The sequence below is a fragment of the Chelonoidis abingdonii genome, chromosome 2, assembly GCF_003597395.2.
Source record: "Chelonoidis abingdonii isolate Lonesome George chromosome 2, CheloAbing_2.0, whole genome shotgun sequence".
NCBI lineage: Eukaryota > Metazoa > Chordata > Testudines > Testudinidae > Chelonoidis > Chelonoidis abingdonii.
The window spans coordinates 49017728-49042143 of record NC_133770.1 but is presented as its reverse complement, the minus strand read 5'-3'; the positions used below and the strand labels follow the sequence as shown (position 1 = coordinate 49042143).

The following is a 24416-nucleotide window of genomic DNA, read 5'->3' as shown; positions in this document are numbered from 1 at the left end:
ATCTGGATGAAGTAAGTAATCTCACAGGAATGTCTATATAAATAAACACTTGTCAGAAGTCAGAAGCCAATTATTACACTATGTTACCAAATAATTACTTATTTGGAAATAGATATTACTCTTGATGACTCTGTATTTTCAGTATCCAGGATTATTTGCAAACCTCCCAATACGACAGAGGACAGGAATTTTGTTGTATGGTGCTCCTGGAACAGGAAAAACTCTATTAGCAGGTGTAGTTGCCCGAGAGAGTGGAATGAATTTTATCAGCATCAAGGTAACAAAGTTTTGATGGTTTATTAGATCTTTGTATTAACACAAAAAATCCTAACATAATTACTTTGTGTGTGTGTGTAATATATATGTAAAAATAAATACCAAAATTAGAAACTCACATTTAAAATGAAGTCATTGTCACGACCACAAAGAAACTGTTACAACATTTAATTCTTCCGCTGTAGATAAAAACTTACTTAATCATTGGGCCAGACTGAGTGAGAAAGAGAGAGTGTGTGTGTGTGAGAATGATGCTGTAGTCTAGAGGTTAGGGCACCTGCCTAGGATGTGGGAGACCCAGGGTCCAGTCCCCCTGCTCCAATCACTCTTTTGTTATTTACCCACAGTGGGACAAGTTCAACAGGAGAGACCGAAGGGACTCCCCCTTCTCCCCCCATCAGAATATCCCATAGCTCAGTGGCTAGAGCAGTCTCCTGGGAGGTGGGAGACCCCTGTTCAAATCCTTCTCCCCCCATGAGAGGGGAATATTGAAGCTGGCTCTCTCATCTCAGGTGAGTGCTCTAACCACTGGGCTAAAAGTTAGAAGATGGGCACTGCCAGGGGAATTTTGAATGGGGGCCAATCCAGTAGGCTTGCTCAGCAGCCACCTACAGGGTTGAGCCCTTCACACAAGATAGGTGGGCAAATGCCTATTTCTATCTTTCCCCAGTTTGTGAATCAGGTCTGGTCTACACTGGGGGAGGGGCAAGCTAAGTCAGTCTAAGTTACACAACTTCAGCTACATTTTTTTCGTAGCTAAAGTTGACGTACTTGGAGCTACTTACCACGTGTCTTCACTGCAGTAGATTGACTGCTGACGCTCCCCTGTCGACTCTTCCTACGCTTTTCGCTCCGGTGGAGTACCAGAGTCAACGGGAGAACGCTCAGCGGTCAATTTATCACATCTTCGCTAGACGCAATAAATTGACCCCTGCTGGATCGATCACTCCGGAGGTAAGTGTAGATATGCCCTCAGTCTGAGGCTTAGGCAGGAGACAGGTGTCTGGACACCAGTCCACCTGCTCAGAGGCAGAAACAGAGGCACAGAAGGAACTTTGATCCTGAAAATTTAGGCACTGAGTGGGTTTGGTGGGAGTTTTGTGAATTGCACTGGAGACAAAACTGAAATGTAGGCACCTAAACCCAAGACTTAGATGCCTAAGTACCTTTATGGATCTGGCCCTGGCTATCTAAGCACCACTGAGTGACTTCATGCTGTGGTCACACAATGTTATCTGAAAGTTTTGTTTGTAATTAATCACTAAGAATTTTTTAGAAAATGTTATGTATTCTTAATTTCTTCTTCTTTATAAAAGGATTCTAACATAGGGGTAATGCAGCTGGCCAGAATAGTATAATGTATCTTCAGAACACAATCCACAGACTTGTGATACTGTAACACATTTCCCTTTATAGCAGGAAAACTGAGTGTCAATGAAATTAGCACTACCTGGCACAGTTATCTAGTTTTTTGGCTCACCTGGGAACCACTGCTTGCCCATTATGTTGAAATTCTCTAGTGCTTGTATAAATAACCCACCTTGCTAATAGAGTCCACAGTGATATGGAATTAAGAAAAACCACAGCTCCTGAGTTTTCTCATTTTGCTATTTTATAGGGACCAGAGCTCCTCAGTAAATATATTGGAGCAAGTGAGCAAGCTGTTCGAGATGTCTTTAACAGGTTGGTTCTCTAAGAATAAATGTTGTTATAAATAGATTCCACTTTCATGGCTGATGCCAAAAATAGTTATTTGAATTTCCTAGTCAGCAGTCTGAAGGAGCAGGCTCAATGGGTCTTGATCATTAGGTCTGAAATAGCTAGACATGCTGAAACCACATGTTAAAATACTGACAGGGTCAACTTAACCTTCATTCTTCATAATTTGATAAATTTGAGTTCCTTGCAGTTTATTATGTAGGTGGCCTTCAGGTAAGACTTTACAAACATGTTAGCTAGTATTGACATTAAAGTTTCCATAGTATTTTAACACCATAATTGTGAACTTCAGAAGGAAATAGACATAAGTACAAAATAAAGCATAAAATATTAATGGTAGTTAACTGGAAATCCTGTTCTTCAAAGCAGCTCATTTCCACAGGAAACCATAATAGTTGCTGCCTTCTATAATTAAATGTAACTATATTAAGACTTGTCTACATCAAGAGTGTCCAACCTACTGCCCGGGGGCCATACACAACCCACCAGAGTATTTCATAAGGCCCACTGTTTGCTTTGCACAATATACTAATGGCAAATTCATTAGCGTTTTGTCTTCATGTTTACATAAGTGTATAAATAGACAATACTATACATAGATTGTCTAAAAACATACAAAACAAGCTGAACTGAAAATATAAACCAATACAGGTGATTTAAAATCTTATTAAAATCTGTAGAATCTGTTTGGCCCACACAAGGTTGTGCTTAGGTTACTCCTGAGGGAATTCTGTGCCACTGCACGTGTGCATAATTGATGAGTCTCTCATAATTTTAATTTTTTGCCCAGAAAAAAGCTTCTGCTGGAATGTTGCTGCGGTTTCACCTTTTGTTCACCAGAGGGCACTGTGGCAATAGAACACAGCAACCACTCCCAGCCTGCTAGAGAAGAGAAAGAGCCTGCCGCCTTCACAGCCCTTGTCAGGCCACGTCAAGAGACAGGGGTTATGGAGAGATAGCATGCAGCTGCTGTGCAGTCAGACAGGGGCTCATAAGGGCTAGTGTGGGAGGACAGACTGGGGCTGAATGGGAGTGGAGGCCCAGGGCCACAGGGGGAAGGAGGTGCAGGGCCACATGTGCAGAGCAAGAGTGGGTGCAGAGCTACAGGAGGAAGGAGCTGGCTGAGTGGGGGCACAGAGACACATAGGGATGTGGGGGGGGGGTGCAGGACCACACAGGAAGAGGGGGGTGTCTGAGTGGGGGTGGAGGGACATGTAGCTAGAGCATACAAGGATACATGGGGGTGCAGGGACACATGGGAACACGGCTGAAGTGCCTGACTGAATGGGAGAAGCTAGGGGTCAGCCAGGGTCTGCATGGTGAAGCTCCCTAACAGTCCCTCCCCACCCCTCAAAAAAAACCTGTTCCATACTTTTCCCACTCATATCCAACAACCCTCCAAGTCACATCCAGACTCCTTCCCAGCAATTACTTCCCTCTCCCTCAGCAACTCCATTACCTCCCTGACTCCGAGGGGTGCGGGAAATACGGTTCTATATTGATGTTTAAATGAATTGTTACTTAGAGTTCTGTATTAATATGCTGAGTATAGAATCTATTTGTCAAAAAAAACATTTTCTGAATTTTTTTTTTTTATTGCCTGTAGTGTTACAGACATACTTGCTGACAGGTATTTTTAAATAAATGACCAAAAATAATTGAAACCACTGTGATTATATTGTGTTATTTTAACAAATAAAATAAGCAGAATTTGAAAATATTGTGTGGAGAATTTTTAAATTTTTGGTACAGAATTTCCCAAGGAGTATTAGGTTTATATGGCCCTCCTGTGTAATAAGGTTGCACATGACTGGCCTACATGAACACTGAGTTCATGGCAAGCTGAGATATAAATCTACCCTGCAGTAGCCTGCCATACAGAGGGTTATTAAACTGGGGGTCGGGATCCCATCACAAGGTTATTACATGGGGGTCATGAGCTGTCAGTCTCCACCCAAACCCCACTTTGCCTCCAGCATTTATAATTATGTTAAATATGTAAAAGTGTTTTTAATTTATAAGAAGCGGATGCACACAGAGTCTTGCTATATGAAAGGGGTCACCAGTACAAAAGTTTGAGAACCACTGCAGTAAGGACTTATCTTCACAAACATTTAGACTGCGGCTAGTTATGGTGTGAATCTACCCCTGCCAAGTTCTAACAGTTCAGGCATAAACAGTTTGTTAGAGCACTTTGATCTAGTCTTCTTTGAAACAGGACTAGATCAAAGCGCATTAGCAGATTTTTTGTGTGCATAACCTGGGTCCACACAAACAGGTAGACTGTGGCAGACTAGTGCTGGCTAGATTCACACAGCAGCATGCTGTAAATTAAATGTTTGTGTAGACAAGCTCCGTGTGAACCCTGCTTCTGCACACTAGAAGTTCCCTATTGTGCTTCAGTCTACTCCTTTTTCGAAGCAGGATAGATCAAATACTACAGAACTTTTCGTGCATGGTAGTAGGATTCCCACTAGCGCAGGGTAGATTTACACCCCAGCTTGTTACAAATAAGTGTTTTGTGTAGACAAGTCCTTACAAACAGAACACATATTTCACATCTCTAAGCAGATTTATTTTACTTAGCTTAAACCTAAGCAGAATTGAAGGATTGCATTTTGTTCCAGAGCACTGGCAGCCAAGCCTTGTATAGTTTTCTTTGATGAGTTTGATTCCATTGCCCCTCGACGAGGTCATGATAATACTGGAGTGACAGACCGAGTGGTTAACCAACTGTTGACTCAGCTGGATGGAGTAGAAGGCTTACAAGGTAAATAATTTCGCTATCTCTCTTTTTTTTTTTTTTTTTTTTAAAGGCATATGTTCAACACATTAATGATGATCTCTTACTTTTTCTAAGGGGTTTATGTGTTGGCTGCTACTAGTCGTCCTGATTTGATTGACCCTGCTCTGTTGAGGCCAGGTCGACTGGATAAATGCCTGTACTGTCCTCCTCCTGATCAGGTGAAGAAACAATATACTGCACCATATATGAAAGGGGAAAAAAATCAGAATAATGAACAGGATTCTCCACTGCCTTGTACTTTGTGTAGTCATGTACACCTGAACAAAGTGGACTTGATTCACCATTGCATCACTTCAGTTTTACACCTGTGTAACTTTACTAATTTCTGTGGAATTGCACTGGTATAAAACTAGAGTAATACAGAGTGGATCAGATGCAATGAATGTAAAATGGGGATCAAACATGACCAAATCAGAATTATGGAGTTCTACGCCCACTTTGTACTGTGTAACTGACTATGCACTGTTCAAGCAGTGTAAAATCAGACCCCGTATTCTTAGGTCTTGTGTTTGTAGAAAGAATGTAACCCTTCAGATGTTTGTAATCCCATTTAGTAGACAGCCATATTTGATTTGATTTGACTGGTAGTGTTAGTGTTTATTTTCTTCAGATATTCTTCCATTGTTTTCCACAGATGTAGAACTAATCATGATCTCTTGTGAACAAAGCCAACATAAAAGGGGCTTTGCTTACAGGAAATACATAGGAGCAGGGATTGTGGAGATTGAAATTTGTCATTTCCATCTGCCAACAGGGCCCAGGTCACCATTTCACCTGCTGTTGCAGGGCATGATGATGAGTAGAGTACATCGCCTTTTGCTTCCCCATGCAAATTAGTGACCTGGTGTTTTCCAGAGCAGTAGGCATGGAGTCCCACTGTTTGGGCTTTCCATTATCTGGCCTCCATGCAATGGAAACACATTTCATCAGCATTTGGACAATTATGTACAGACATAGGACCTGATCCAAGACTCACTGGTGTAAATGGAAGGACTTTCAGTGACTTCAGTAGGTTTTGGATCAGGCCAGTAGAGATTGCAGGATTTGTCCCTTTGATTGCCCCTAATTATAATGGAGAATATTCATTAGCAATTTACATGGCAAGTTTAACAGATATCATCCCATTTCATTCTCACATGTATAAAGATAATCCCATGCAGTAAGAATGCAACACATTCTATCCAAATATTTTTCATTGCTATTTCCATAGGACAAAAAAATGAGCTCTTCAGGCCAACAGGGTCATTTCCTTTCTGTGGACACTTCTCTTCTTATGTTTAGAAAGGTGAAAAGTGGTAAAAGGAAAAATCCCGTTCTATTTACAAAATGTGCATGAGAGTTCACATTTAATGGTGTATTTAAAAATATTGGATATTGATAATATAATTAGAGAATGTGCTCAGAGAATTCATGGCTCACTGGATATTTTGTTTGGCAATATTTTTCTTAGAAAAATTAAGTGATAGTAGTAATAAGCATATGCTTGTATTTGAAAATAGATTGTGCAGTATTTTCATATATGTACTACACCTCTACACCGATACAACGCGGTCCTCGAGAGCCAAAAAATCTCACTGTCTTATAGGTAAGACCGTGTTATATCGGGTTTGGTCCATTAGGGCGTACCGGGAAGAGCCGGTACACCTTGCTGGACTGGACTGGCTTCCCTGGTGGTGATTTAAAGGGCGGGTGCTCCAGCCGCTGCGGGGAGCCCCGGGCCCTTTAAATCACCACCGCAGCTCTGGCAGCGGGGCTCGGGTCGGGATTTAAAGGGCCCGGGGCTCCCCACTGCTTTACCGTGTTATATCTGAATTTGTGTTATATCGGGTCACAGACTATTGGGGTAGAGTTGTATATGAGTATCCCCTTCCAAAACATACATTTCTGTAGATTAGTTTGACCTCTTGAGAAAGTGCTTGAGAGAATTACTGTCCAAGTACTGAATAGCAGTTAGAATCAGGAAACAGATGACTTTACCTTTTTTTGTTTTTTTCTTTTCAGACTTCTCGTTTTGAAATCCTAAAAGCTCTCTGTCATTCTCTGCCTTTGGCAAATGATGTGGACTTTCAGCATTTGGCAGCAAAAACGGAGCACTTCACAGGAGCTGACCTAAAAGCTTTACTGTACAATGCTCAGTTAGAGGCAATACATGCTAGCTTGGGTTCAAATTTACCACAAGTAAGTGCACTTAAAGTATTGAAAGTATTTCCTTAATTACTGCATTGTGTTACGAATATATTTTAAAGAGGTTAACTTTACCCAAAATAGATTTCTGCCACTTTTGGCAAAATCATATTTAAATAAAATGTCTCCTTTTCCTATAATTTCTGTGATCTGTAAACTCTGACAGATAGTTTAAAACTTATTCTATATTTTTAAGTTATTAAAATTGTAATTTCCCTGTGACAAAATTAGTTTAATTTTTTAAAGTATATTTGCCATTTAGAAAAGAGGTTAAATTGATTTGTTTTGGTCTGAACCCATGCATATTGAATGAGAGGAGTGACAAGATAGAACCCAGTAGCCCCTCACGTGAGTGTCCTTAGGGTCAGTGAGCTTTTTTCAACATTAGGGTACTAAAAGCAGTTGACATACCTAATAATATCAGCATGGACACCTGATAATTGTTCACTGAGTAGAGTCCCCATGAGTGCTCCACTTCAAGTGTGCTCATGCCTCATGCACCTTTAATCAGAGTATTTTGGTAGTAGTGTCTCTTTGGCCTGCGCATGCATCATATAATTCCTCATGTCCCACTCTGAGGCTATAAAGGGGTGCACAGGCAAGCCACTCTGCATGCCTTCCTTTCAAAGTTGCTTAGCCTAAGTATCCTTCTTTAGTTATTATATTTACTTTTTATTTAATAATTTAGGGTGACTTTAGATCTCTTTACTCATTGTGAAGGGGGACTTTCCCCTGTTAGATTCTATTGCCTTGGGGGTAGGCCAGGCTGTCTGGGTTTCAAGTGGTATATTTCTTGCTGGGAGACCATCCCGGTCAGTGATGGGCATTCTCCTTGTGTCCACTGTTTGGTTGAATCTCATATCCCCTGAGAGTGCACAATCTGCTCGATCTTTAAGGGTAGGGTAAGAAAAAATTGAGAGCTAAAACTAAGACTCTTAATAATGGAGAGTTCCCTCCAACAAGCCTCAGCTCCAGGCCAAGAGACGCCACTGGACATTGGCTGCTGAGTGAACACAGGGCCCTGTCAACTTCAACACGTTCTTAATAGAAACATTGACAAACACCACTAATAATGGACCTGTTACTTTCCAGCAGTCTTGCATCAGCCTGGAAGGATATGGTACAGTACAGGTTGCATTTGAAGTTCTATTAACGTCTCCATATGCTTAGTGATTGACACAGGCCACAAAACAATGAAATAAGACATTATATTTATCTCCACAAATTATTGCTCTTCTGTCTGCTACATAAGCAAAAAATTCCTGCTAAATCTGAAGGATTTTCTCTTCAAAATACTTAGAAATTTCCTCACAGTGGAGGAGGGATTGCTAGAATCAGCAACCAAGCAGAAACAACTCAAATTAAATTGTTTGTTAAATATCAATTTTAAATAAAATAGCAAATTGCCGTTACGTGTGAATAAATTAAAGCCTCTGACAATGGTTCTCATTTTGTCCCAGGTTATCGGTTCTGGTTCAGACAGTGACCTCAGTCTCTCTTCTATGGTTTTCTTAAACCATAGCAGCGGTTCAGATGATTCAGCAGGGGATGTAGAAGGAGGGCTGGAGCAGTCTCTTATTTCCTTAGAGATGTCCGAGTTGTTTCCTGAAGATTCAAGGTCCAACATTTATCGTCTTTACTTTGGAAGCTCCTATGAATCAGAGCTAGGAAATGGAACTCCATCAGAACTGGTAAATTCTCTTTTTCTATAATTGACATTTATTCTAAACTTTTTTAGGGGGACAGTATAAAAATGTACAAATTAGGATATTTTGTGTTTGAAAATGATACAGTGAATTTAAAAGACAGGAACAGTTACAGTGCTTTATCTCTCAAACCTTCCCAGGCCATCTTCTTTTGCCACCTCCCAAGAGGAGAAAGGAAGTCTCACTGACAAAATATGATATTGACTTCTCTGCAGTTTGACAGTGTCTTAGACCAAGATATTTTATAATGAAGTAAACCGTGGCCTAACTAGTTCTTTTTATGTAAACACTCTCTTTTTCCCCAGGAAAAATCCTCCCAAAGTAACCAAGGCTGAATAGTACCATATTACAAAATCATTTCAGTCAGCATAGAGTGCCAGAGAGCCAAGTGGTTTGAGCATTGGCCTGCTAAACCCAGGGTTGTGAGTTCAATCGTTGAGGGGGCCACTTATGGATCTGGGGCAGAAATTGGTCCTGCTAGTGAAGGCAGGGGGCTGGACTCAATGACCTTTCAAGGTCCCTTCCAGTTCTAGGAGATTGGTATATCTCCAGTTATTAAAATTATTAAATTAAAATGCTGAGAATTCCAGCACCTGGAATGTGGCAGTTTCCAATCAGCTATTCCATCAGTGCACTACTTTTGGTCAAATGGATTGCTTCTGTGGAGTAAGAAAATCTCAACTGCAGTTATTGATTAGAAATTCTGGTTCTTACGTCCATAGTTTTGTTGCCACCGCTGTTAAAAAGGAATTGATTCCTTTATCCCTTTATTTGTGTAAGACTCAGGATTTCACCATAATGGGACTTTACCAACCATGGATGGGTAACTTATTTTGTTAATGCTGGTCCTTTTGATGCCATATATCGACCAGCTTGTTTTGTTATAATTCACATCAGACACACATAAACAGGTTCAACGTGTGTTGAAAACCAAAGACCAGAAATTGTAAAAAACATTGAGGATATGTTTAAGAACTTATGTGATGCAGTGAACAAATGAAAACGTAAATTTAATTTTTGAAACAGGATCTGGCATCTCTATGAAATGCGTGGATTTATTAAAAAAAAAAAAATTTAAATCCTGAAAGCTCTCTTACTGATAAAATCATATTTTTTTTCTTATCTTCAAATTGGCTCTAGGTAATAGGGGTTTGCTAAAAGTCCTATTAGAGGTTTTTGTACAGAAAATAAATATTAATCATTTTGAAGAAAGCTTGGTGATTTGAATCTGTAACAACCTGTTGTCAGACTGAAATCCTAACTGGTTAAACAACTTTCCTTTAAATTCCTACTAAATCATTTAATGACATTATAATTCAGGTAACCACTTCTTCCCAACAGGTATAACTAGATTCTCAGGGTAGACATAGTTCTTTGGCAGCTCTTTGCTTCCATTCATTCAAGGTCACATGAGGTATAGTTTTAATTATGTTACCATAGAAGTAATAATACAATCTTATAACAAAGCTTGGCCAGTAACATTCAAAGCTGTATTCTCTATTTTTAGCCCTAGGGAGTACATTTTGTTCATATTTACTGAAATCATAAAACCCCTCAAAATAACTTTGTTTACCATGACACTTTCAAATACAGTAGAGCAAGTATTACCCTAATTGCAGTAATCCCACAAGATCTAGGTATAAGTTGCATCAGAGAAAATTAATGTCAAGTATTTAGAAATAGGTTATAAATATAATGTCAGCTAGTCAGTAGAATAAACTGCCAAAGGCAGCTGTAGAATTGCCATTACTTGAGGTTTTCAGAGATAGACTTGCCACAAGGCTAAATTTGACACTTGCCTGTTAAGGGTGGTTTAGAGATGATAAATTCAATTGTGCTGTGATACAGGGAATGGATTTACATGATACAGTACACAAGAGGACCCTTCCAATCTAAATGAGTCTATTCCAGATTTTGGAAGAAGTTTTAACATGAGAGAGTTCAAATATTTTCCCAAAACACAAAGAAAACAATTTGTTTTTAACTTTTTATTATATCAAAGTTACAATAAGACATTAGCATACTTCATTGTACATTACTTATTACTTATTCAGGATCCGGTTAATATTCAAAGAACCTAGCTAAAGATTCTGAGTATGCTAAAAAGGGTGACCAAATTTCTAAATACCTATCCTCTTTTTGGCGCTTCTCTTGTATACGTACTTGATGTGAAAAATTTTCCATTATAAAGAGATTCCGTATCTTACTATACCACAATCCCATAGGAGAAGTCACATTTTTCCAATAACATGCGATACAAAATCTTGCTAACAATAAAAAAGAAATGAATATGTCATTCTGTTTAAAATGTAGCTCCTTTACTGGTGCATCAAGTTAGCAGGTCAGGGAATTCCTGGGAAGCTGGCATTTTGTTATAAGATGAATTTCTTTAATAATTTCCTCCCAAAATCATCTCATCCCTGGGTGCTACTGCCACATGTGCAAGTGGGTCCCCCTTCTTTGCATCTCCTCCAACTAAGTGCATCCCTAGTGTAAAAATATGATGGTTTTTAACTAGAGTCAAATGCCATCTATACAGTAATTTATTTAAAAAAAAATTTTTTTGAGCTATATATATTGAAAATGTATATCCTGTTACTCATATAGAGACCCACTCATCCAGATTAATTTTTGTCCAAATTTCTCTCTCATCTTTTATTTTCTCTGTTTTAAATATAGTGATCATTCTGTCTTTGATTTACCTTAATCTCTTTAATTGCAATAGTACGTTCCATATAAGTTTATTTGGTTTTGTTGCCGGCACAAAGTGCCCGAGGGGGGCAACAGCAGGGGGGTCCGTCGCCCGGTGTGCACCACGCCAATAAACACACCAGGGTAGAGAAGCAAACTAAGTTTATTTGAGATCTCAAAGTGGTGCTGGGAGACTTGACATGCCTCAAATCCAGCACACCTAAAACAAGCTGTCTTTCCTTTATCATGAGAACTTTTCTCGCTGACAAGCAAGCCCCCCGTTTCCTCCCTCTTCGTGCGCTGCAGACATTCTTTTCTATCACACTTCTCCCCCCCTCCCTCTGTAACAGATTACGTAAGGCACAGAATGCATTAAGTAATCTGGCTGCGGCAGCTCATTAGTAAGTTTTCCTTCTTGGCGTTACTCTTGTCCTTGCATAAAGGTGCCAGGCCTCATGCTACTTCTGCTTTTATTGACAGTTTGAGCGGATATGGCAAACTGATAAGGGACGCATTGCACCTGGCCTTTTCTATTTATTGGCCTGTTAGGTCAATTAGAGTTTAAACATGGAAGAGCTTCTGCTCATCTGAGGCCTAAACAGGGAGACTGTATATCCTTATTGCCTTTTACCTTTTAAGTTGCTTAGGATTATCCTTAATGACACCAACAGTTTGATCTTTGATTTTTTTCACTTTGTAGTGCCTATTATTTTAGTCTAATAAAGGTTAACTAGAGGCTTTTCAGTGTTTACCCTCTAAAACAGCGGTTCTCCACCTTTTTGGGCTCAGGACCCATTTTGTAAATGTTTATGGCCTGTCATGACCCAGTAAACAGTCTGGAGGTGGAGGCCTTGGGTGGTTTCGATCAAGTCTTCTCCCTCCTTCCCCCACCCAGTGGGAGGAGGATTGGATCTGCCCAGCACTCATCCCACAGTGGTGACTCCTACAACTCCTGTGTGGTGGGACCCCACGCTGGGTCACCAGAATGTTTCAAAATGTCACATGGCAGCTCCTGTGGCTCTTGGCTCCGGGCATTGAAACTTCCATGGTTGCAGCATCGCTCCGGTTTGGCCCCGCTCTCTGACTGGACCAAGTCTGTGTGAGTGGAGTTGTGACCTGACTCATGGCATTGCAGTGCCACTCATTCAAATTTGGCCTACCTGGGCTCCTGTCATCATGACAGCTGGGCCAAACCTGAGTGGCTCTGAGAGCCCAGAGGTTACAATGCTTGCGGCAGGGAGGCAAGCCCAGCCAGCCCTATGTGCCAAGAGCCACAGGAGCTGCCATGTGACATTTTGAAACATTCTGGTGACCCAGCATGGGGTCCCGATCCCATGACTTGAGAAACCCTGCTCTAAAATATGGCTGAGTGACTGAGAAATTTTCTAGAAGTCGTCCCCAAGTCAGTTTAAACTCAGGCTATATATCCAAAAAAAATTTCTTCATCTGTTGGTTTCTGGAGAATCCAGTTTGTGTTTCTCTGTGGGGTGCAGAAGGTGGCTTCAGGGGATGATAACAGCTCGAGTACATAAGTATCTCCTCCCTACTAGAGAAGGTATATACAATGCCACAATACATACACAATAGCATTTTTAACACAATGTATTCCAAAGGTATTAACCATCATTCAATAAGATTTAACTTAATTCAATAAAGTTTAGGATATTACAGTCTCTCCCAACATCGTATTAAATTTGTTGGTATCCAAAGTATTAATACCAAGAAAAGTTCAAATCTTATGTATGGAATTTTTATTATGCCCAGTGGTCTTTCAGATATCAGAATCTACTTTAGCCAGACTTATTTGCACCTAGCATTCAGACTGGATTCTCAGGCAATCCCTCATGTCATTTATTCTTAAAGTGGAACTTAGCTCAATTCTACATCACTACCTTACTCATGGAGAACTGCAAACAAAAGTATTTTCTTTGAGATAAGATATTGGGACAAATATCTTCATCCAGGACCATTGTCACTGCAGTTCTACAGTTTCAGCCAGTTTGGTGCATCGTGTGTTCATCTCCTCTCTGGTGTTTTTTATATTTACTTATATTAGAATGTAAGGTCTTTGGATAAGGGACTATATTTTTGCATAAATCTGCAATACAGTATACACACCTATAATGCTATATAATGAATTGTCCCTGGCATTCTTCAGTAACTGTGACTAAGACTATATCTTTGTCACAAACTTTTTTTTAAACACAAAAACATTTTATTAGCAACAAATAATGATCTTGTAACTTTCGGAGTAAAACTCCTATATGATTTTTTTAATAAACTTGGCTCTATATGTAACTGGATAACCTGTTTTTTGTTTTTTAAACAATTATCATTAAGCAGCTTAAAATATTTTAAATTACAAAATAAAGTGATCTGTTGACTTCGCTCTTCTTTCAAACAAAATAAATTTGCATGTCCCACCCCCTAACCTATCCAGTCTTAACCATGAAATGACAGAATGCTATTAAAGGTATAGGGCTTAATCTCTGATGGTCACTTCTGAACCCAGATCTCCATTGCAATAGGAAAATATACTGCTGCTGTTTATTACTGGGCTGAACCTAATTTAATTTTTTTTTTCTCCTTTAACAGAACTCTAAAAAGTTTGTCAAGTTGTAACATGTTTAACTCTTCCACTCTTTTCCCTAAAAGAAAGCTGTATATTCATAATGTTTCCCTGTTAAAACATGGATGAATGTTCAAAATATATTATGTCAAATTTCATCTACATTAATAACAGTTTTGGAAGCACAATGGCTAGTAATGCAGTCAGTATCTTAAAGGAGGCAATTTCAAAGGCAGTTCTCTGTGTAGGGAAATAGAAATGTAGAACAAAATCAAACACAGTAAATTGAAATGCATTTAGGTTTTGATTCAGTTCAGTAAAGTCAACAAGAGTCTTGGTTGGATTCAGTGGTTGTTGGATCAGACCATTAGAGATTAAGGCCCCAATTCAGCAATGTACATAGGTACATGAATAACTTTAAGGATATCAGAAGTAGGGTGACCAGTCAGGAAGTATGAAAAATCGGGACAGGGGGTGGGGGATAATAGGAGCCTATCTAAGAAAAGGACCCAAAAATCAGGACTGTCCCTATAAAATCGGGACATCTGGTCACCCTAATCAGAAGTCAGTGGAACTAATCATATGCTTAAAGTTATGCATGTGCTTCGGTACTTCTCTGAATCAGACCTGAATCAGGGAATTTCTTTAACAGCTTGGCAGACATTCCAACAAAGACAATTTCTAAGTAGCATGTCTGGTAGTCCCTGTCAATACTGTGTTTAAAACTATGCTTAAATATAATTTTGTTAGTGCAGTTCTAGCATGTATGAGTATATGGGGATTGTTGATGTGTAGGTAGAAGACAGATGTTGATACAACATCAGAGTTAAGGTTGTGTAACCTAGTGGTTCTCAAAGCCGGTCTGCCGCTTGTTCAGGGAAAGCCCCTGGTGGGCTGGGCCGGCTTGTTTACCTGCCGCGTCCACAGGTTCGGCTGACCGCGGCTCCCAGTGGCCGCGGTTTGCAGCAGTGGCCAGCACGTCTCTCAGCCCACACCCGCTTCCCGCAGCCCCCATTGGCCTGGAGTGGCAAACCGTGGCCAGGGGGAGCCGCGATAGGCCGAACCTGCGGACACGGCAGGTAAACAAGCTGGCCTGGACCGCCAGGGGCTTTCCCTGAACAAGCAGCGGACTGGTTTTGAGTACTACTGGTGTAACCTATGAACTTTATAATTTTCCATAATTGTATTATAAACTTTAACATTAATTTAGACTCACCTGTTTTTCAGATGTTATTTTTGTAATAACTGCAGTGTTCTGATCAAGCTCTTGTATTAAAAAGTTGATATGTGTATTTAGACCCTTAATTTTATCTTAATAAAAAATCTTGTCTGAGAAATTCCTTTAGTTTTATGATGAAGTGTGATGGTCAAAGTTGATATCCCTCCAATGCAGATACCTTTATTCTCCAGTAGTTGTATAAATTAGATTGGGGTAAAATTTTCAAAATTACTCATTTAGGCACCTATGTCCCATTTTCAAAAATTATTTAGGGGGTGATTTTTAGAGGCACAAATGGCAGGTGACTTTCAAGGAGTCTTTCAAGAGACATAGGAGTGTAAATTCTTAAGTCATTTTTGAAAATTGGACTTAGTAACCTAAGTCACTGAGGTGCTTCTGAAATGTTATATATATCATAGATGACAGTTGTATTAACATATCTTTGATACTTCAGAGTTCTTGAACTTTCTAATATGCTTCAGCTTTGGAATGATGTAAATTTTCTAAAGTCTGCAGAGAACTCAGATTGCTGATCTTTAAATTATCAGAATGAATAGCTTCAAAACTATCTATGTAAACTTTCCCAGAATTCAAAGCCCCTAGTTCTTCCTACTGTTGGGATGCGCCAACCAGTACAGCTTGGACACGCCATCCAAGTTGTACTGATGTTGCATCCCTAAGAGTCTGAATATTCAGAGTCTACCTCAGAGAACTCTGGTTAGAAATAAGTAACCTTCATTTCTTCTTCAAGTGTACTCTGTGTATTCATGCTCTTGAAGTCCACCAGCTGGTGCAGCTTGTCCTCAAAGAACTCAGGGTACAAGTAAATAACCATTTTTCACTCATAACTAAAACAAATTTGGACTTATTAGACCAAACTGTTTTTGAAATAGGGCATTCCCAAAAAGTTAGATTTTTCTAAAAGTGAAATACCTTATTATTCAAAGTTTTGTATGTTGTCTGAGCCAATGTGTTGGTGCAGTTGTGCCCCCTCTGGCCAGCGGGGCTTTGGCACTTGAACTCATTTCGCCTGGCAGGCTGTTAGTCTATTACTGGTGCCCAGGGATCTGAAGACCCTCTCTACACTTAAGTCAATCAGGGGGTTGGTAGGGAAATCCATGCCCACCCACTCCACTGGATTCCAGCTCAGGGTCCTCAAGCTAGAGAAGCTGGATCAGGATTCGTTGTCTCCGGCTATGCCCTGAGCTCCTCCCTAGTTCCCCCAGGTTTCTGCAGACTCTTCAGCCTGCTGTTCTGGCTGTGTCCTTCTAGGTTATTGTCCCTGAGTGTCTCTTCAGCAGCTTGCTGGCAGGAGTTCCCTCTTCCAGGCCTTCTTACTCTTCTGATGGCTGCCCTGCCCTGTCCCTTTGCTTCCCAGTCCTTTTATCCTCCCAGCTAGGTTGAGGCTGCTAAGGAGCAATGACTGGCAGTAACTGTGTTAACTTTTTGGTTGCTGAGCCAGCATGGAGTACGTACATCCCTTGACAATGTCCAAAATAATTTGTCTGGTTAACCAGAAGCTTTTGTGCTAGGATGTCACCATAAATGACACATTTTAGAAAAAAAGGACTTTTTATTGGTGAAAAAAGAAAGCTTAGGTACACAATTGTGGTTAATAGTAACGTCTGTTAAAATCTTAACTATGGAGTTCCTATTTGGGATTAATAGTAATTTAGTATTTTTTTCCCCATCACTCTAGAGCTCTCAGTGTTTGTCTGGACCAAACTCCATAACCCATGATTTAACTGGCATTACTTTGAGAGATATAGTATCATCACAACCCTCCGTGCTCAGAACCACCTCACAAGAAGGTTTCCAAGAACTTAATCAGGAACAAATAGAGCAACTCAGGGCTGAAATCAATGCAATCAAGGCCAACTACAGGAGCAAGAATGGAGTATGGCAGTTTTTTCATATTATTCAATCCTAACATGTTTCCATTAGTTTTCACTGCCTGTCTGTATTTTTTCCTGTTTATAAATTATTTCTGCAGTAATATTAAACTGAAACAGAGTAAAGCTAATGTGTAAAGGTTGAAGACATAATCTGACAAAATATGCCAGCAAGCTGACTGTTTCATATAGCTACATTATTCCTGTATTTTTAATGTCTGGAGATAAGCTTAGTACTGTTTTTATGTGGTACATTTGAGATAAATATACTTTAGAATAATACTGACACATGTTAAAAAAGATCCCAAAGTTACTTCTATTTATTTTCTGTTTTCAAGGAGGATGTTGCCCCTAGCCAATCAGGATTAACCGGGAACACTTTAATTATTAGTCAGGCCCACCTAATGACTGCACTTGAGGACACAAGACCATCTGTAAGTCAAGATGACTGGAAGAATTTTGTTGAACTGTAAGTAGTAAATTATGTTACCAAATTTGTATACAGAGTTATTTTTAAATTTCATGCATGAACATTACATTTAGTTCAATCTTTCAAGAGTTTTTTAATATCAGTGTTCTGTAAAATAACTGAATTATATTATAAATTATATAATCCCCACAGCAGAATTAATCTTTTCAGCACTTCAGAACTATTAAACATCAATAAAATTAAATATGCATAAGGGAAGCACAATTCACCAGTGTGTGAGTGTTTGAACATTTGCATTATCTTCTCTGTTGTTTCTCCTTGTAGTTATTTTGATTGCATCTAGATATTAACTTGCTTAGATTTAGGTATTCCATTATTTAGACTATTTTATCTTACGGCTGATGGCAATTATGCATGCCAGTGGCTCATTCTTACTTCAGCTACATAATTGTCTACATAAATCCCACTGTTGCTAAAGGAAATTGCCTATTTGCCTGAAGGGGACAGCTGACCCTTAGAAAATGAAGGCAATTATGCACCTGATCCAAAGACCACTGAAGATGGTGGGAACAATCCCATTTTTATCAATAGACTTTGGGTCAGAACCAATTTGTACTGTAAGTATATTTACAGTAGCTACAAGAATAAAAAAATCTTCAATTAATTTTTCATATGAATAGAACGTGCTTCAGTATATTTCAGAAACTCCATGTTATAACTCAGTTTTCTCAATTAGATTATAAATTACAGCTACATTATGTATAACTATATTGCTTTCTATAGAACCAATAGATTCCTCGCTCATGAAAATATAAAATATGCATGTTTAGTTGTATTCATATTGTTGTTTGCAAAGTAAAATCATAAATAATTTAACATGCAACTGAATGCTAATGTTTCAGAATACACAAGTAGTATTAAGTATTTTAGGCCCATCCTGCATCTTTACCAGACAAGCAGTATTGTTGTTGCAGCAATAAATTAGGTGTTTTGGTTTGGGGATGGTATTTTTGTCTCTAATTTTTTTGTTCTTTTGAGTTTAATAACTTTTAAAAAAAGAGAAAAAATACAGAGAGAAAACAAGCAGTTAATCTGAGGCAAAAGTTCTATAACAATTTTTAATGTTTTAATCTGCATTTACCATATTCACATCCATTGACATGGATATCATTGCTAAATTGCTAATTTCATAGTGACCTGAGAAAGTTGAAGCTCGGAGGGGGGAATTGGTGGTCTTGTCAGGGTTTTTTTGTTTTGTTTTGGGTCTGGTTGAGGAGGTGTTAAGTTCAGACCCTTTTGGTGGGCTGCCCTAGCACTGTACTTTGACCCCTGAGTTGATTATCTCTTAGAGAATAGACTCAGGATCACTGCTTTTCAGAGTTTGGCAGTGTAAGAATTTCCTTTCACAATCTGCTGGGAACTTCACATGGATTTGGAATTACAGTAACTGAAATCTGTTGATCTAGCTGAGGATTCTGTGTAACATACATTTTGTTCTATTAATCTTTTATATATCTGCAGTGTTGCTAATAAAGAGTAAGAATGTCCCATCCTGCAGCAAACATTTATTGGAATGGACTTTATAGGTAGAAATCTTTCATTAACGCGAATCTATGACCACTCATAGTTTGCTCCTAACATTGTATAAAGAGGGTATTTTTTAATATGTACAACTCTTGCGTTTATTCATACAGTCATACACAACTGGTTTGGTTTTCATTGGCATTGATGTGTAACTAATAAGGGTTTTGAAAAGAATGATGGTATCTTATACTAATATGCTATTACTAATATTTGTTTCTAGCTATGAAAATTTTCAGCATCCCAAGAAGAGGAAAGAGCAGAATGGAGCAACTTTCAGACCAGGACAAAAAGTGACTTTAGCCTAATAATTTGTAATGTGATTGTAATCCCTAAATTGAGCTTTAAATGTTAGTTGTTTAAATTATAAGATCAGAATAAGATTTATATTCATATGGATTTATTACTGCCGTGACTGAATGACAGGCTTCTGTGAAATTAATTTTAAGTGTTGTAAAATTATTTGACGTTTTATTTTGCAAAAATATGTCTTCCTACAAATTGATATTAAACATTTTGAGACAACATTGATTACAATGTGTCTAATTGCTTATTTGCCAATGAAGTCCAAATTTTGAACTTATTGTGCAGTTTTTGGAAGGAATTGATGGTTTTATCAAGCTTTCTTTTTCCTCACAACAAATATATGTTGTTTTCTTCACCGCTGTTCTACAGTTGTATTTCTATAGTTGTAATAAAAACCAAATGGCATCCTAAGGTAGATTTACCAAAATTCTGTGTTCAGGAGAAGCATGGTATTTATACAACTTATATGAATACTTTTTAATAACTAACAACACTGGAAATAAACAACTATATTGAACTATATATGTTATGGTCTTCACAAATCTAAAGGGGAAACATTCTGCATGTTCATTGGTAGGTAAGTAGTCCAATATATTCTTTCAGATCAGCTACAGATTAATAGAATTAAAAACAAACCAAAATCTAAGCTTACCTTCTAAAGTAAGAAAATAGAGACAGGATAGATTTTTTTTTTTAAAAAAGGGAAAAGATGCTTTCATTTTCCAACTAACTAATCTGAGAAAGAATTGACATTTAAGTCTGAAGGGATGACCAAGTGGAGAACTGGGATATTGATAAGCATCAGAACATAGTAAATTGTCAGTAAAATGCTCTGTGGAGTCACCTTCATAATCAGAGTATGTGTGGGGTTTTTTTTAAATAGCATATTGTATTTCAGTGTCAAATATTGTACTGACAATCTTAAAATGAAAGCAAGTCTGCATCAGGCTCCACGATGAGATCCCCTTTCACTCTGCAAAATGAAAGTAGGATTACATACCATGGCTTGCAAAACTTTCATGGAAACTTAACAGTACATACTCCTCTACTTCCCCTCACTCTTTTTAATGAGGAAGTTAATAAATATAATAATGGTATTTTACTTCTTCTTTGTCCTCCCCCACCAAAAAATTATCTGAGCAAGAAAGTAAGTAGACTGTTACAGATGTTCTGTACTAACTGATGTAAAGATGGTAGAACCTTGATTGGGGCTGTGGGTAATACTTCTCAGCCAGAGGTCACTATTAGCAATTAGCAGATATGAGATCTCTTCTTCACTAATGCTTCAATAATAACTAAAAACTAACAGATGGAATGAAACATGTCTACAGACTGTTTTATTCAGGTGTATGATTATGGTGTACAGGGGACATTAGAAACCCTTAGCCAACCTAGGGAGAATTCTTCTGGTTCAGGTACTGCATACCAGTCTTAGGTAGGGCTAAGATTTATCACTAGTATTTTTAGTAGAAGTCATGGACAGGTCACGGGCATAAACACAAACTCACAGCCCCTGACCTGTCCATAACTTTTACTAAAAATACCCCTAACTAAATCTTAGGTGCTGGGAGGAGCAGGGGGCGATGCTCCCACAGATGCTTTTGCTCTGGAGGGGCGCTCTGAGGGACTCCTGCTGCTTCTGGGGAAGCACTCTGGGCCCCATCGCTGGTTGGTGCAGGGCAGCCTGGGGCCCTGCCAACGCTACTGCTGGGGGGTAGGGACCTACTGAGATGGTCTGGGCAGGGGACGGCCTGAGGTCCTGCCGCTGTTGCTCCCAGACCGCTGCTCCAGGGCAGCACCCAGGACCAGCTGCACAGGGCTGCCTGAGCAGCGTCCAGTTCGACTGGCCCCAGGCCGACCTGGCTGCTCAGGCAGCCATGGAGTCAACCATACAGCCTGCTGCAGAAGTCACAGAGGTCCTGGAAAGTCGCAGAATCTGTGACCTCCATGACATCTTTGAAAGACACACAGTTTTAGGCCTTGGCTACACTGGCACTTTACAGTGCTGCAACTTTCTCATTCGGGGTGTGAAAAAAACACCCCCCTGAGCGCTGCAAGATACAGCGCTGTAAAGTGCCAGTGTAAACAGTGCCATAGCGCTGGGAGTGCGGCTCTCAGCACTGCAAGCTAAACCCCATGAGGAGGAGGTGCAGCGCTGGGAGAGCTCTCTCCCAGCGCTGGCACTGCGACTACACTCACACTTCAGCCTTTGAAGTTTCGAGTGTAGCCATACCCTTAGTCATGGCTTGCACAAGGCAGCCTTTCTCACAAGACCAAGCATATGAGGTATGCCAGGAATAAACGGGGATAGGAGGGAAGTCCCTATAGCATATACAGCTATGAGGATTCTTAGCTGCTGTGGGTTGTGAAACTACCCACAGGCACCCCAAGAATGAGCCCATATTTTTTTAAAGTATCTCTTAGCTGCTCTACTTTTCTCCAGGAGCCACACAAGATTTGTTCACGTTCCCCTTTATAGAAGTAAAATGATGAACAAGGATGCCAGTTAGTGACAGGTGGAATGGTAGTGTTTGGGATGTGTTCATTGGAACTAGTCTGAGATCATGACACTAATTTCAAGTAAGCCACCAAAAGTCACTGGATAATGACACAATTAATCTATATTTGAACCACTGAGCTAAAGTTGAAAGGGTCTGTCCCTCAATACTAATCCCTTATGTCACCCTGTGCCCCTGATGTTATATATAAAGCCGTGAAGTCAATTGTTTTTCTGGGTGCTTATTATAAACTGTGTAAAAGTTGACTGTAAAAGTTAAGTTATCTTTTCAATCCTCTGTTATCTGTCTTGTCAGTTGCAACTGAAATGTTCTCAATTGCCAACCATTCTTCTTAGTAGTTGATGGGTATCTAAAGAAACAAGAGCTAAATATAGATGAGATAACAAGTGCAAGGGATTTTTTTTGTTTTGTTTTTGCTTTCTGAAAGCAAAACAACAGTTAGGGAAACTGACTACCAAAAGGAGGCCGCCAGATAAGTCTCCAATACCAAATTCTACAGGCCACTTCCCTCAGATCCCACTGAGGAATACACTAAGAAACGGCAACATCTACTCAGGACATTCCCTACACTAACACCAGAACAAATCAACATACCCTTAGAGACCTGACCAGGGTTATTCTATCTACTATCCATGATCCACAAACCCAGAAATCCTGGACGCCCCATCATCTCGGGCATTGGCACTCTCACTGAAGGGCTGTCTGGATATGTGGACTCTCTACTCAGGACCTCTATGCCACCAGCACTCCCAGCTACCTCCGTGACACCACTTGATTTCCTGAGCGACACTACATGCATTGGTGACCTTCCGAAAACACCATCCTAGCCACCATGGACTGTAGAGGCTCTCACACAAACATCCCACACACAGATGCAATACAAGCTGTCAGGAACAGTATCCCTGATGATGCACAGCACAACTGGCTGTGCTGAGCTCTGTGCCTTTATCCTCACACACAACTATTTCAAATTTGATGACAATATATATCTCCAGATCAGTGGCACCCTATGGGCACCCGCATGGCCCACAATATGCCATATTTTTATGAGCGACCTGGAACAACGCTTCCTCAGCTCTCGTCCACTCACGCCCCTTCTCTACCTACGCTACATTGATGACATCTTCATCATCTGGACCATGGGAAGGAGACTCTGGAAAAATTCCACCACGATTTCAACAGCTTCCACCCCACCATCAACCTCAGCCTGGACCAATCTACACGGAGGTCCACTTCCTAGACACCACGGTGCAATAAGTGATGGTCACATTAAACACCACCCTATACCAAAAACCTACCGACCGCTATGCCTACCTTCATGCCTCCAGCTTCCATCCCGAGGCACACTCCACACGATCCATGTCTACAGCCAAGCACTGAGGTACAACGCATCTGCTCTAACCCCCTCAGACAGAGACCAACACCTACAAAATCTCTACCAAGCATTCTCAAAACTACAATACCGCACGAGGAAATAGGAAACAGAATCAACAGAGCCAGACGTGTACCCAGAAGCCTCTACTGCAAGACAAACCCAAGAAAGAAACCACAGGACTCCACTGGCATCACATACAGTCCCCAGCTAAAACCCCTCCAACACATCATCAGGGATCTACAACCCATCCTGGACAATGATCCCACACTTTCACAGGTTGGGTGGCAGGCCAGTCCTCACCCACAGACAACCTGCCAACCTGAACACATATTCTCACCAGTAACTGCACACCGCACCATAGTAACTCTAGTCAGGAACCAATCCATGCAACAACCTCGATGCCAACTCTGCCCACAATCTACACAGCGACACCATCACAGGACCTAACCAGATCAGTTCACACCATCACCGGTTCATTCACCTGCACAGTACCACCAATGTAATACTACGCCATCATATGCCAGCAATGCCCCTTGCTATGTACATCGGCCCCAAACTTTGAGACACGTTCTTTCTTACGGAAAAGGATTTAAATTGGACACAAAATTCAGACATTAGGAATTTGGCAATTATACAAAAACAACTGGTAGGAGAGACTTTTCAACCTTCGCTTGGCATCATATAGCCAGACCCTTAAACGTGGCCGTCCTTGGCGCAGCAAAAACACTTTCAGGACCCAGACTGCTTCTCAAAGGAGAACTGCTTGGGCGTTCAGTTCATCTGGGGCAAATGACGGCCATCGGCTCAGGATACACAAGACTGGTGGGAATGGCTTTGCTGCTACAACAGATCTCTCCGGGATCTCAACGCTGAATTTTCTTCTGCTTCAGGCAGCAGATGGCCAACCATCGAGCTTCCTGCATGGAACTAACCTAATTATCTTCTAGGCTGGCTGGGAACGAGCCATGGATATCAGCTGGGCCCCTTGTGAAATGTGTCCACGTATTAGGCAATCGTGGACCAAGGGAGGTATACCCACGGGAAGTTCATCCCCACAGTGGGTCTCATCCATGCCCGGTATGCCTGGTCTTCCAAGAAGTGGCCATGCCAGGTGCCGCAGCTGGGGAATGAACCGGGAACAGT

At 40.2% G+C, this 24416-nt stretch overlaps 1 protein-coding gene across 3 annotated transcripts in view; it reads left to right on the top strand.

Moving 5' to 3' along the window:
• Positions 1 to 19600, top strand: part of PEX1 (peroxisomal biogenesis factor 1) — a 49478-nt gene extending 29878 nt beyond the window's left edge. For 2 of the 3 annotated variants that reach the window (XM_032782333.2, XM_032782332.2), the window contains exons 16-24: positions 143 to 277; positions 1895 to 1959; positions 4623 to 4765; positions 4856 to 4959; positions 6803 to 6979; positions 8446 to 8676; positions 16870 to 17067; positions 17401 to 17531; positions 19297 to 19600. In XM_032782333.2, coding sequence (XP_032638224.1) covers positions 143 to 277; positions 1895 to 1959; positions 4623 to 4765; positions 4856 to 4959; positions 6803 to 6979; positions 8446 to 8676; positions 16870 to 17067; positions 17401 to 17531; positions 19297 to 19381 — 1269 coding nt within the window. In that variant the 3' untranslated portion in view covers positions 19382 to 19600. The remainder of the gene's footprint in view (positions 1 to 142; positions 278 to 1894; positions 1960 to 4622; positions 4766 to 4855; positions 4960 to 6802; positions 6980 to 8445; positions 8677 to 16869; positions 17068 to 17400; positions 17532 to 19296) is intronic. The other variant, XM_032782334.2, reaches the window with a different exon arrangement.
• Positions 19601 to 24416: the final 4816 nt, after the last annotated feature.